General features: G+C 37.9%; 1 protein-coding gene across 1 annotated transcript in view; it reads right to left on the reverse strand.

Moving 5' to 3' along the window:
* pou6f2 (POU class 6 homeobox 2) overlaps positions 1-12157 on the reverse strand; it is a 125173-nt gene extending 113016 nt beyond the window's left edge. Inside the window, exons 1-2 of the mRNA XM_079805553.1 lie at positions 11909-12157; positions 10907-11072 (exon numbers count right to left, since the gene is read on the reverse strand). Of these exons, the coding sequence (XP_079661679.1) occupies positions 10907-11066 (160 nt within the window). The 5' untranslated portion in view covers positions 11067-11072; positions 11909-12157. The remainder of the gene's footprint in view (positions 1-10906; positions 11073-11908) is intronic.
* Between the last annotated feature and the right edge of the window lie 2146 nt (positions 12158-14303).

Here is a 14303-nt window from a genome sequence, read left to right on the forward strand (position 1 = left end):
ACTGCTGTCCGCCATCCCATTCTTCTTAGGCTTATGCTCACTTTTCCCTCATTCATGTGTTGAGCACCACCTTGAGGAGCCGTGAAGTAGAGATGCTGGGAGCAGGGAAATCTATTTAGAGCGCCTTATTTTATGAATTAAAATATCGATATTTGTTGCCATCATATCGATTCTCGTATCGCACAGAGAAGGACATATATAGGGCGATATATTGCCCTATTGATATTTTGTCGCACCCCTAGTATTGATGTACTGTAGCATCAGTGATCAATAAGAGACTTCGAAAACATTTTTAAAAATCTTACCAACCCCAAACTTCTTTGAGCCTAAAAGTTTAAATGAATAGTTCTACTAAAAATGAATGGTCCATTCAATATTATCAGCAGCTTTATCCATGCTAGGCTGCATGGATGGGCGGAAGTTCTTGCCCAGAATATAACCATTCGGTCAATCTAAACTGTATGCTAATTGTCAATCATCTTTGATGATAGTGGTCCTGACAGAAATATATTATTTTGTTTTCCATGGAAGAAAGAAAGTCAGGTTTGGAACGACATCAGGGTGAGGAAATGATTACTTTCATTGTATGGAAAAGAGCAGCGTGAACATCCTGTTAAACATTGTGTTCTGCATAAGTAAGTCATAGAGGTTTCGAAGGGTGAATAATTTTCATTTCTTGGTGAATTCCTTCTACTAAAATACACAAGGCAGTGTTTTTTTTTTTTTATCTGAATGGAACATCTAAATAAATGTATTGATGTTCAGCAAGACCCTGAAAAAACAATATTGTAAAACTCAATTGCATGTTACAGTCTAAGACTTCCTCCCCTCATGTTCATCTCCGCATCTACACATGTGTCTCTCATCTCTTTCCTCATCTAATCCTGAGCAGTCATCTCGTTCTCTCCCAGGTCACTCGGCAGCATCAATAGACATCATCATAAACACAAGCAATCGGAGCGCGAGCGTGGCAAATCTCTCCAACTCCCCCTATGCAAGGTCATCCTACAACCTGTCTTAGCACAAAATGAAGGTTGCAAGGAAAGTCTGGAGCTTTGAAGCTCTAGAACTCCATCCTGTAAGAAGAGAGGCACCCTCAGCTTGTTTCACATCTTAAATATGACAGGAAGGATGCATTGAGAAAAAAAAAATCACATTATAACTTCTGTGGATTGCCGGACGTAAACACTCGCATTCTTCTACCCCCTCATATATACCCAGTCACTCCTGGCTCTCATCTCCTCAATCTTTGGTTTCAAAGGGACGGTATAAGGCAGAAGGACAGGGGGTTATGCATTAGTACTGGTCAGTGCTCAAAGAGACTCCATCATAAATAATAAAGGGTCTGTGAAGGACATCCAGACTCTAGTTACCGGCTACGCACTGCGCTTCGCATCGTACCAGACAAACACAAGATTGTCATTTTTCATCCAGCGATGACCACCCTCTCTACCCATATGATTAGCTGACGGCTTCAATTATCCCACACGATGGAAGCAACATGCAGAGTGATGGTGGAGAATTTGTTTCAGGAATGTTTGTGATAGAACATTCGTCCATAGCTCAATGGAGAATAGGACTTGCTGTACTGTTTGTAAATATTACATCCTTTTTACATTCAGAATAATAAAGCATAGCATATGGAATAAGCATATCATTCTTTTCTTTGAATACTTTCTAGACTGATCTTTTTTTTTTTTTATTCAAGAAGCAATAGGGGAGGAAACTGTGAAATGTTAGGGGACATACAATTTGGGGTCAGTAATATAAAAAAACAAAATGCTTTTATTCAGCAAGGGTGCATTCAATTGATCAAAAGTAACAGTAATGTTACAAAAGATTTCTATTCTATTTCTTTTCAACTTTATATTCATCAAAGGATCCTGAACAAATATGGTTTCCATTATTTAGCAACACAACTGTTTTCAATAATGTTGATAATAATAAGAAATGTTTCTTGAGCACCAAATCAGAATTAGAATGATTTCTGAAGGATCATGTGACACTGAAGACTGGAGTAATGATGCTGAAAATTCAACTTTGCTATCACAAGAATAAATTACATTTTACAAATATAGTAATAAAACATTTTTTAAAAGTTATTTAAATTGGTTTTACTGTATTTTGATCAAATAAACACAACAGTAGGTTCAGGAATGATTTTGATGCCATTGAATCAGCATATCCTATTTCAACCTGAAAGAAAATGTGAAATTTAATAAAAAATTAAAAAAGGTTAAGCAATATATAAAAAAATGTATTTGTACACTGCAAACCCTAACACTCAAGACTATTAATTGGTTTTAGTAGAGCCAACTCAAATTAAACAAATTAGTTCAAACAAATACTCAACTTTTGTGAGTTTTTAGAATTTTTCTTGTTCGTTTGAATTCTCAAAACACACAATTTAAGCAGTCTGAATTGTTTCATTGTTTTGAGTTTTATTAAACTTGTTTCTTTTAATTTAGGCTAACTTAAAAAGATTTATATTTCCCAGCATGCTTTGCCATGACACTCAAAAGGGACAGTAAATGCCAAAATTAAGTGTTATATTGTGTTATTGTGCAAGATTAAAGGGATAGTTCACACAAAAATGAAAGTTAGCCCATAATTTACTCACCCTCAAGTCATCCTAGGTGTATATGACATTCTTCTTTCAGACGAATAAAATCTGAGTTATATTACAAAAGTCCAGGCTAATCCAAGCATTAGAATTTGATTCATAGTTGCTCTGTTTTTGAAGTCCATAAAAAGTGCATCTACCCATCAAATCACGTGCTCCACACGGCTCTGGGGTGTTAATAAAGGCCTTCTGAAGCGAATCAATGCGTTTGTGTAAGAAAAATATCCATATTTAAAACTTTATCAAGTAAACTTTCGGACGACCGCCTTCCTTGTTCAATTTATGGAAAAATTGTTGAAAGTTCCCCTGCCGATCGCAAGACTAACGTGACCAGGTACGCTCGTCATGACGTCACGTATGCATCTTGAATTTCACTTTCAACATTCAACACTTTTCCACGGAAAGCGGTGGGCCGAAAGTTTACTTGATAAAGTTTTAAATATTAATATTTTTCTAACACAAACGCGTCAATTCGCTTCAGAAGGCCTTTATTAACACCCCGGAGCCGCGTGGAGCATGTTATTTGACGGACAGATGCACTTTTTATGGACTTCAAAAACAGAGCAACTATGAATCAAATTCTAATGCTTGGATTAGCCTGGACTTTTTTAATATAACTCTGATTTTATTCGTCTGAAAGAAGAATGTCATATACACCTAGGATGACTTGAGGGTGAGTAAATGATGGGCTAATTTTCACTTTTGGGTGAACTATCCCTTTAATGTTGAGTGGGAGTGTTTAAAGGGGCTATATGCAACTTTTTCCCCAAAATAAACGTAACAATAGACTTTTTATTTTACCATTTATGACTCAAACATCTCCTGATGAGCATACTGACACCTTGTCCGCTCACAGTGGGTGCACCTATAAGCCTGTATCCTATTTTTCCTATTTTCTGGCGGGTAGGTTTTTCCCGCGCTGTCTGCGGATGTGATGTCACCACCGCTGCGAGAGCGAGCAGAAAATAAGAGCAGTTCTATTTTTTGGCCACAGGTGTCAGTCGCGAGTTTAAATTTCAGAAAAACGCATATAGCCCCTTTAATGTTTTGTTATACTAGTTTAGAAGAGTTTCTGTTGTTGATTTTTTAGGCTTATCATGGTGACGAGTGGAGCATGATCTTAGTATGAGAACAGATATATGTTAAATGTATTATATTGCTGTCCTCATTCAGCAAGTGCTATGGTAATGCTACCAAAGCATTGTGTAACCAATTAACCAGTTAAGTGGCATTCATTTGAATTAGCTAGTTAAAGCTAGTCAAGTGTCCACTACTAACAACAATTGAGAGTTCAATTAGAATGAACAATTAAAATGTATGATTACAAAATAAATCTGCAAGTTCTGCTAACTTAAACTGTACATTTCTTAGCTTAAAAAAAATGTGTTACCAACTTATTCGGGTTTACAGTGAGCCAAAAAAAAAAAGTGTGAAAAATTCTTAAAAAGTTATGAAGCCTGGTAGGCACACAAGCATACCATCATCTCACAATGGGAGCCAGAATCCAAAACGCATCTCTGATGTGAAAGATTTTTCCCAGAGCAATGTAGAGTATCACAGCACATAATCAAAGGGAATCATTTCAGTTTATAATAATTTGTGGCCATGTTTTGCGTTATAGATTGTGAAATATGAACAACACAACATTTTTTTTTAACTAGGCTAAGAAACTGTCTCCATAAGATGCTGAGAGGCAGTTTGGAGATTAACTTTGAGCACGACACAAGAAACATTCACTTCAATCAGCAAATACTTGTGGAACAACCAAAAATATCTTCAATAACAGCTCTCTGTCCAATTGAGCAGAAAATGCCTTCCTCCATCCATTACAAACTTTAAATGGAAGTGTCAATTAATCTCCCCTGTCCTCGCTGACCCTACCAGCAATGTTGCTAAAACAAAAGCGGACCCTGGACTGCTCCGCCCAACCCCTGCAACCCCCCCCCCCCTCCCCCTTGAATAGCATCTTATCTGTAGCCGCTGGCGGTACAGACGCATTAGCGAGTGGATTACACATGCTTGGTAGGCATGCATTAGGGAGATGGGGGCAGATCCCAGCTCAAAGCAGCCAACTAAAGGCCCAAGCCTGCCCTATAATGAGATCTAACTCCTGAGGAGAGGCACTCGGGGCTAGTGCGCTCTATTTAAAGAGGGCCAGCCTCATTTAAAAGACTGTGTCTGTGTCACTTTATTACTTAACCTGAGCGAGGCACATCAAGGCCCTTTTGCATTAGCACCAAACCCCCTCCTCCCTATTTTCAGCTAAGCTGATTACACAAACATAATGTGTGTGGGTTTTTTTTTTTTTGGGAGGCCTTAGAGGGAGTATAAGAGAATAATGTGTATGTGCATGCACATATATGTGCACAAACGAAGCCGAAAAAAAGGAATAGGACAAGCTACTAATGTGTTTTGCTTTTGGCTATCCATTAAAAAACACTAATTTATGTCACCAGGTTGACTTTTGAACACTCAATGTTACTTTTAAATGACGATTGCTTGTCAAAAAGAAACATCACCTCAGCTTAAAATACAATTTCCTGACTCAAAATGTTGCGCATTCCAGTTGAATGGTACATTCTTCACTTAAAGAACACTGCATTGAGTCATAAACCTTCTCCTCTTTCTCTTGTCTACAACAGATACATTTTCCTCTCAAACTCCCCCTCAATTACACAAATCAATACACATTTCTTTTATCTTTTCGTGCCTTTTTTCCCCTCCCATTCTCTCCTCTGAAGGTGACCCCTGGGCTGGAACGTGTCCTCCATTTCGGCGGAATCGGTATAAGTGCTGGCCATTTGGCGTGGACGTTAAGTGTATGAAATGAGTGGCCCTGTCTCTCTCTGGTCCTCTCCTCCTGACAGGCTGATGATAGAAGCGTCACATCCTGGGCCTGAATAAAATGCAAACTGACAAGAGACGAGGCTTTGGTGGCTGAATATAATGCCGGATTGTGCCTCCGAGTGCCTTATTATCTTGTCTTGGGATGCTGGAGAGGAGGCGGGTCTCTTAGAAAAGAGTAGACAGCCACTGTACACACACACAGCCCATTACAGTCTATTCTGTGAGTAAGAGCGAAAAAACAGGAGTTTGGTCTCCTAACCACTGCTTTTGCAGCTAATGTACCTGACAATAAATAGGGACGGGGTTGTTGGGGATGTTTGCCTGTGATAGCTGAAGTGAAACCTGGAGAAATTAGCTTTTTAAAAGGCGGAGGAGGTCAAAAAACATTGGGAGTTGAAAGTGAGAGGGAGATGAAGGAGAACGATGTTATTCTGGAGTCGACAGCCTTAAATTTTGTCATAATCCCATTCTGAACGACACAAAATGTTTTAAAGCAAACACACGGTTGAGAATTAATCTGCTTCTTTTATCATAAAACACCACCTGAGCAGGCCAGATGAATCGGTCACGGATTTTCAAGTGCATTTTAAATATAAAATTAAAAAAAGCTGGATCATAAAATATTTTATAACCAAATTTCACTATTAGACAATGTTTAAACAAAAAAGGCCTTTATATATATATATATATATATATATATATATATATATATATATATATATATATATACCTGGAGATTTTTCAAAAACATTTCTCTTTTATCATCGCCTTTTAATAGTGTAAAATAAAGCATAATTTCATTCAGTTGCTTTCAGTTTGTTCAATCATCTATTTGACTCTCTCCGTTGTCCTCGCAACAAACTCCAATCATGCTTTCTTTGGGAGCTTCTGTGAAGTAAACATCTTGACAAAACCCACTGAATGTTCCCATCATATTCTCCATCTTTTCTCTCTGCGGCCCTTCATACCCCCCCCCCCCCCCCCCGCGCCTTTCAACATTTTTAAAGCAAATGTCAAGGCCACTCTTTTGTCGGCTGCCACATGTATGTTTGTGAGGAAATTAGACTGCACATTTGTCCATACATGCACAAGTGATTCTTTGATGCTGATTTTTTTATTGAAAAACATCTAGGCGACATTCTTGTTATCATCACCTACACTCAATCGGTGTTGAAAATCAGCTAAGGAAACATATGAAAAGAAGCTTTTTAATTTTGTCATCCTCTTGGTCAGACCATTTTAAACAGGCGATGCAAAAGCTCACTCAATGCCACTGTGCTCAGCGTATCAATTTGTCGAGCATCAATTGAGTTGCTAGACATATGTATTGCACTTCTATGACCTTTAAACATTTAGAACCTCCTCAGAGGGCAGCAGAAGATGATTTAATCAAACAATGTCTAGCCAAAGAAAATAAATCTCTTCAGCATAAATTGTCGTATGGGGCTGATGAGAAAAATACAGCCACTTGAATGTTCAATATGAAGCTTAAAAACTGATATTGCAAGTATTTAGCATGTAGACGCAGATAATGTAGAAGCAAATTTAATATATCATTATATTTGACAAAAACAACAAATACAAAAAAGACAATAAAAAAATTAAACGAAAAAGTACCAAAGAAGCACACCAAAGTAAAACAACACAGAATATCATAAACTGCACTTCTTTTTCCTATTATTTCCCATCTTTCCTTCTCAATTCTTTCCACACAACATGGTTTAATTATTATAATTAATGACAGGAATTTTATATATATATATATATATATGTAATCAAAGAAAATAATATATATTTATTATTATATTACATACATTTGACAAAAGCAACAAATTCAAATAAAGACTATTAAACAAAAAAGTACCAAAGAAGCACACCAAAGTAAAACAACACATAATATCTTAAACTGCGCTTCTTTTTCCTATTATTTCCCATCTTTCCTTCTCAATTCTTTCTGTAACCATAGTACAATGACCTTTCAGACATTTCACTGATGGGCAACTGTGCCCAAGGACAGATTCAGCCGTGCCCGTTTGCCCCGAGCAACCCCCTGGCACTGCCCACGGCCCCTGCCTGGTGTACCTCTCACGGGGCAAGAAAAGATGCTCCATTTGGTGGCCTTAAAAAGAAAGGCCAATCTTTTTTTAATAATGTTAAACCTAAGCTGACCACATTCTAAAAAATGAGAAATGTATTGATTCAGTAAAAAAGGTCTGAAAAAGAATGTGCCTACATCAAAATGTGAGGGTGTGTGTGTGCGTATGTTTGTGTAAGCATGCAAAAAAAGTGAGATCTTACAAAAAAGAATAGATTGACAGATAGACAATGAGCTGTAAAACTGAGCATAAAGAGAAAAAGCATCAAGCAAACAAAAGCAGGTTTGATGCTTATTAAAGAAAATTGTAACACTGGCATTATGAAACAGTAACTGGGCTTTTCTTGCCTTGGGATATTCTAAAAAATTCATCAGACTGACAGCGGGAACCACAGGACTGATCAGGGCCTGACAGAGAGGTTCGGACGGGGATCACACAAACACCCCCCTTGCCAACACCCCCCACCCCAACTCCCAAAATCAAATCAGAAAAAAGACCCGCCATGGTGACACACCATCACCGGGGTGACAGCCTACACTTCGCCCGCCCGCAGTCCCGCTCCCAAATCCATTCTCTCCAAAAATGCAGTCTACCGCGTTCTAAAGTATACGCCCCATGCAAACACACACATACACTCTTGTTATGTGCGTTTGGTGCACATAAGGGGGTAGCTGATGTTTGATGTATAATTCATCTCAAAACACCAAGCAATACTCTTTATTCTGTTCTTTTAATGTCTAATGTAACACAGCTTCAGTGATAGCTCAAACCGGACTGTAATGAGGACCGAGTACCTGAGCCAGTTCATCAAAAGCAAGGTTATTAAAGAAGTAAAAACAATCTGAATTCAGCAATAACGCATCATAATTCATCATTATGACGATACTCATTTAAACCCGACATAATTTTTCTAAATTAAATTTATTTGCACTATGTAATATTCTAATAAAAGAGATACTTCTGTAACAACCTACAGAGGATATTGTGAATAAAAGCATGTATTTTACACATTTACATAAATTAATCAATTGGATTTTAATATAGATATAAAAAGTCCTCTAATTGCATTAAAAGTTTAATCTGATTCAGGTAAGTGGCAAGGGGTACAAATCTATTATCATTAATATAATACTGTTAGTTCTAACATAGAGAGCAATAGAAAAGCTCCCTACGGGCATCAGTCAGTCTAACTATGAACACAGACAAGAGGATGATGCAGTCACAGCTACTGAATATCAAACCTGAATCACAGAATCCACCCTGACTGTCTGATTTTACATCGTATCAACTGAAATAATACGCTTTAAAAAATATTCATGTGATAAATTGCCAGGAATTACAGGAACGAATGCAAATAACAGCAGAACACGTTCAAGGCTGAGTGCAAAACACTTCTAGAGCCTATAAGTACTCCGAGGAGGTCACTTTACTGGCATAAAGAAGTATTTTTTTGATCCTTTTTATGCATGTGCTCTTTTACATTTATTTGAAATATTTTAATGCATCTCTGAGAACTTGTTGACTCACTTTCATTGATTAATTTTCTAATAAAAAGCATATTACAAATGTGCTAGTGATGGTGTGCACGTTCGCACTTGTGCTTGTTCTGTCATTAAAAGTGTGTTCTTCAATAAGAATAAGTAGTTTGTCCTCAATTCAGTCTATAAAAATAAATTAAATATACAAGCATAACAGAAAATAAGCATTGCTTTATAAAGTAGATTATAGAGATGAAAAGGACAGACACATGCAAGAAAAATATAGAGTTATGAAATTCCTGTGTGGTGCGTGTTACTTTAGGAAATGAAATATAGGTGAATGTTTTCTTTTCTTAAGGGAAAAAATGTAAAAGTGATATTTGGAGTCTATGAGCTCAATAGCAGGAATTTGCACTGAGAAAATTGTAGGTTGATTCTGAAACAGGGTTTATGAGTTTCTGACTTCTATTCAAATTGAAAAATAAAATTCTGTCTGAAAGAAGCCAGCAGCAAGGTTACACGAGTCTTAAAGTGTATCAATAATGTTGCAAATTTGCCAATCACAGAAAACAGTCCATGCACGCTGAATCCAGAGGGCTGGAAACTTGTCTTTTCACACACTACATCGCTGCTGAGCAGTTGAAGGATTCTAAAGGCTTTTTTTTCTGTAAAACAAGGTCTGAGCAATCATCCTGACTGCAAGGAACATCAAATTTTAACATAATACAGAAGAGCACACTATTTTAGGATGTTAATTAAATCCAACATGTTAAGATTTTTTAATATATTTTGAGTCTGCGCTCATCAAATATGGCAAAATTCGATAACGTATGCTCAGTACTCAGAAAAGATAAAGCATAATTAAAGAGACTGTTTAATTATCAAAAGAATGACCTTCATCTAGCATATTAACGATTTTAAACTTCTGAAATAGATTTACACTGAAACAGAACTTTTCATATAATTATACATATACATAACAATACATATTATTAGTAATAATTATATAGTAATGAAATATTAGTAGTAAAAATTATAATATTCACTGTATCAATTTATTATTATTAATTAATCATTAATAATAATATTATAACAACAATGTCACTCTTTTGAATGTCTGCAGCATATTTTAAAGAGATTCAGGGTATAAGTTGCTCTAATCAAGAATATACAATTCAGTCTGCTTAGATCTGAACTCCTCATGAGGCCGTGGAGCCACAACAATCACATTTCTCTCCCTCAGGCCTCTTCACTTTCTCTCATTTTATCTTCAGCCTAAGCCGAGGAGATCTCAAATGTGAAGAAATGTCACCCTGTATGACAGATGAGTGTGTGTGTAAGTGTGTGTGTGCGTGTACATTATATGTCTCCTGTTGCCTATTTGCCCCAGATTCTGTCACATTTTTCTGCTTTATGAACACCAACAAAAAAACTGGTCCCCACATACCGCATGGCTGCACCCCACCAGCGTCACAGGAAAAGGACACTTCCTCCACAAGCTTTCCACAGTGGAAATTTGACAGATCGGCAGTTAAAATGCATTGTGAAATGGAAATATCAACTATTCAAACGCACAGAGTAAACTTGAAGAACAACTTAATTTGGACTTTCTAAACATTTACACTCAATCTAAATCTAAGGAATTATGAGACATAATTAGAGGTCACTCAGCATTTGAAAACGAATTAGAGTCACAAAAATCAATACACTTGAACCACAACTTTCACATGCTCTGTTCCAGCACTTTCTACCACAACATCTCGCAGACACAAACAAACAAACACACTCGTCGGTGTTAAGTTCCCCTGCGCATGACCCCAGGTGTCAGTCACAATAACAAGGACGATGAAGGCTGGACTCACCATACATCTTCTCTTCCGAGTCTGTGTCAGCTGACAGAAGCAAGGGCTCCTCGTTGAGCTCGCTGTCCGGGCTGGCCGCTTTGTCGTCATCCCGCAGCTCGCAGGCGTCCATATCGGCACGCAGGGGGAGCAGCGGTTTGCTCAGCTGCCCTGTGATCATCGGATCCTGGAGGCGAGTGGAGGAAGGACCAGGTCGGGATGACAATGAAGGTGGGAAAAAAGGCAAAAGAAGTGATGTTAGCTTTGGTGCGCACTGGTTCACTCTCTGTGGGTCTCACGCACACACATGTCCGCTCATTTCCTCGCTTTCTATCTCTCGCTCTCTTTGCTTTCTGAAACTCACCACCTCTTCTAACACTCTCAGTGGTAGCGCTTGCTCTCTCTCGCTCTCTTTTCTGACGGTACTCTGGCTGTTGCTGCTGGTTGTAGTGCTGAAGGGCTCTTGTGGATGACAGGAATTTGAAAAGATTTTGGTTAAAAATGCTCCACTTGTCAAATGACTCATTTTCACGAGTATCACCCAAGAGCCATCAGCATTAAAATAGAACACTTAAGTTACACATAAATGTGCCACGTGTTAAGCAAAAACGTGTTTTGTTTTAATTAACAAAAAGTTCTTGCACTTAACAGTAAGAATGCAAGTGAGAATTTTTGGTTGTCAAGAAAGAAAGAAAAAAGAATAAATTTACATATATTTTTCTTTATATATATATATGTATGTATATATATTTGAGAAAGAAACACTTCAGTGAGAATGTAATAGCCCATTTTAGTCACTTTAGTCCACTTTGTTAATTGGAAGAGCAATTTTATGATGTTTTATTTTAAGTATTAACTCTAGAGTTCTTTTGAAGAACTATTCGTTAAAACACACAATCAACAAAATGATTTAAATCCAATAAAGCCTTTTTAAGTAAAGAGTTCAATAAACAAACAGAATAAATAAAGTTTAAATCAATAGATAAAAGCAAGAAAAAAGTTCTATAACAACATGAAACTTACCAGAAAGGTGCTTCCAGATTAAAGAGAAAGATATTTGTATTGTTACGCTCCAAAAACCTTAATTTGCTAAAATCCAAGAGCAGTTAGAGCATGCCAGAGTGTGATGCAAGATCAGTGCATGCTTGTCACAAAGCCCAAAAACCAGTGTGGATAACGCAGATACATCAAGTGAGCACTGCTGGTGCAAGCCTGGGATTGCCTCTGGAGACTTGCTCGAGATGTCACCTCCACTCTCTCTCTCTCTCTCTCTCTCTTGTGCGCTTCAGAAGTACCTCCCCCCACACCTTCTGACGGTAAGACGCACAAACAAATGTGTAGATATGGGGAGGGCAAAAAAGCTGCTTTTCACGCTTCCTTATTTATAGAGTCATTTCTGCCCAAATGAGTCTGAGATGGGGGCCAGATGACCAGTTTGGAACGAGCCTCGCAGGGAAAGGAGAAAATCAAGCGCCATCACGGGGCTTCTGCCCCCCTTAATTCTGCCCCACCTCTTATCCTTGTCCTCAGGAGGGTCGATGAATGGCAGCCCGTGGGACCTCTGTTAATGTGCTTATCAGATGGAGTGCATGAGAGTTTGATATGACACATGATAATCTATGAAAATGTTAATCAATAGGAATAGTTTAAGCTGTCATTTGCGGTGCGGCCCGCTTGGTCAATACTCATATGCTTTGCAACAATGTCTCTTGTCATCGCTTCACTGGAGTTTTTCTCCGTGCACTTATGCATAAGCGACTCTCCAACGCATCAATGTGCCCCTCTATCTCGGAACGCCGCTGAACGAGGGAGCCTCTAACGCTGCATTCAAGACACAACATCTATCCATCCCTCCCTCCTCCCAACCCTTCTCTCCCCTTTGAGCTGCCTGATAGGTCCAGTGGAGGGCAAAATTAATACCTAATTGAATTGTGAAGTCATCAAAATAATCAATACTTTTTTATTATTTATTCTTTACAGTCTGTTGACTGAACGAGAGCTGAGAGAGGCAGAGAGAGAGAGAGAGAGAGAGAGAGAGAGAGAGAGAGAGAGAGAGAGAGAGAGAGAGAGAGAGAGAGAGAGAGAGAGAGAGAGAGAGAGAGAGAGAGAGAGAGAGAGAAAGGGGGGGACAGGCCTGAGAGGATGCAATACAATGTAATTTTCAACACGGGCTGCTGGAGAAGAGAGGGCACAATAAAACAAAAGGACAATTACAAGAAAAAGAATGAGGGAAGAGAGAATGGGAATTTCTCCACAAGTTATAACCAGACATTTTTGGGAAGAAAGTGCTTGTTTTCACCATGATTGGTTGATTCTATGCAGTTGCTAAGGTGTGTAAGATCTAGATGATTGGTAAGGTGGTTCTTGGTCATTGCTAGCAGCTCAATTTATTATTTGAAAACAATTTAATATAAACTACCATTCAAAAGAAAGTTTTTTTAAGGAAATTACTATTTTTATTTAGAAAGGACATTAATTGTTCTTTTGAACTTTCTATTCATCAAAGAATACTGGGGGGGGGGGGGGGGTTATCACAAAAAGTTTCCACAAAAATATTAGGGAGCAACTGTTTTCAACATTGATAATAATAAGAACTTTTTTCTGAGCACTAAATCAACATAGAATTATTTCTTAAGGATCATATGACACTGAAGACTGGGGAAACGGCTGCTGGAAATGCCATCAAAGGAATAATTAAAATATTTTAACAGTAACAATATTTAACAATATTTAAACATTTTAAATTGTAATAATATTTCACAATACTTCTGTTTTTACTGTATTTTTTTATCAAAATGCCCTAGCATTAAAGAGATTTCTTTTGAAAACATAAAAAATTACTTACCAAATATTTGAACGGTAGTGTAATTTAAACTTTTATTTAAATATTTATTATAGTTTTTGTCCATTATTTGCTGGTGCCAGAACAAGTCAAATTAAACAAACTAACACTGCTTTGTTAAAATTTTTATAATAAAATAATCCATGTAAAGTCATAACATCAAAGTCCCGCCTTCTCTCGCTCTCTCCTTTTTTCTCGCTCTCTCTCTCTCACAGTTAATTACACTAATGAAACAGGGGCTCCCAGGGCAGTTCTTCATGCCAAAGAGCATATGTGAAGGGACCTGGGGAGTGTGTGCGCGTGTCAATGTGTGTGTACTGTATGCGTGTGTGTTTGGGATCGCCTTACTCCCTCTCGGCCACACAGGAGGAGAAACAAGAAAAAGCACTCGAGCCCCTCTCCCACTTGTTCTCCTTTTGCCTACTCTGAGGGTCATTTCTGACCCTTTTCCTCATAAGATATCCATGCTAATTGCTAATGGCCTTAGCTGCCAGGGTCTCTGCCATCCCCTGGGGCCACAAAAAGGGTCTTAGAATGGTCCAACGACCCCTGAATAGTCTTATGATCACACATGGC

The sequence above is a fragment of the Gobio gobio genome, assembly GCF_949357685.1.
Source record: "Gobio gobio genome assembly, chromosome: 23".
Taxonomy (NCBI): domain Eukaryota; kingdom Metazoa; phylum Chordata; class Actinopteri; order Cypriniformes; family Gobionidae; genus Gobio; species Gobio gobio.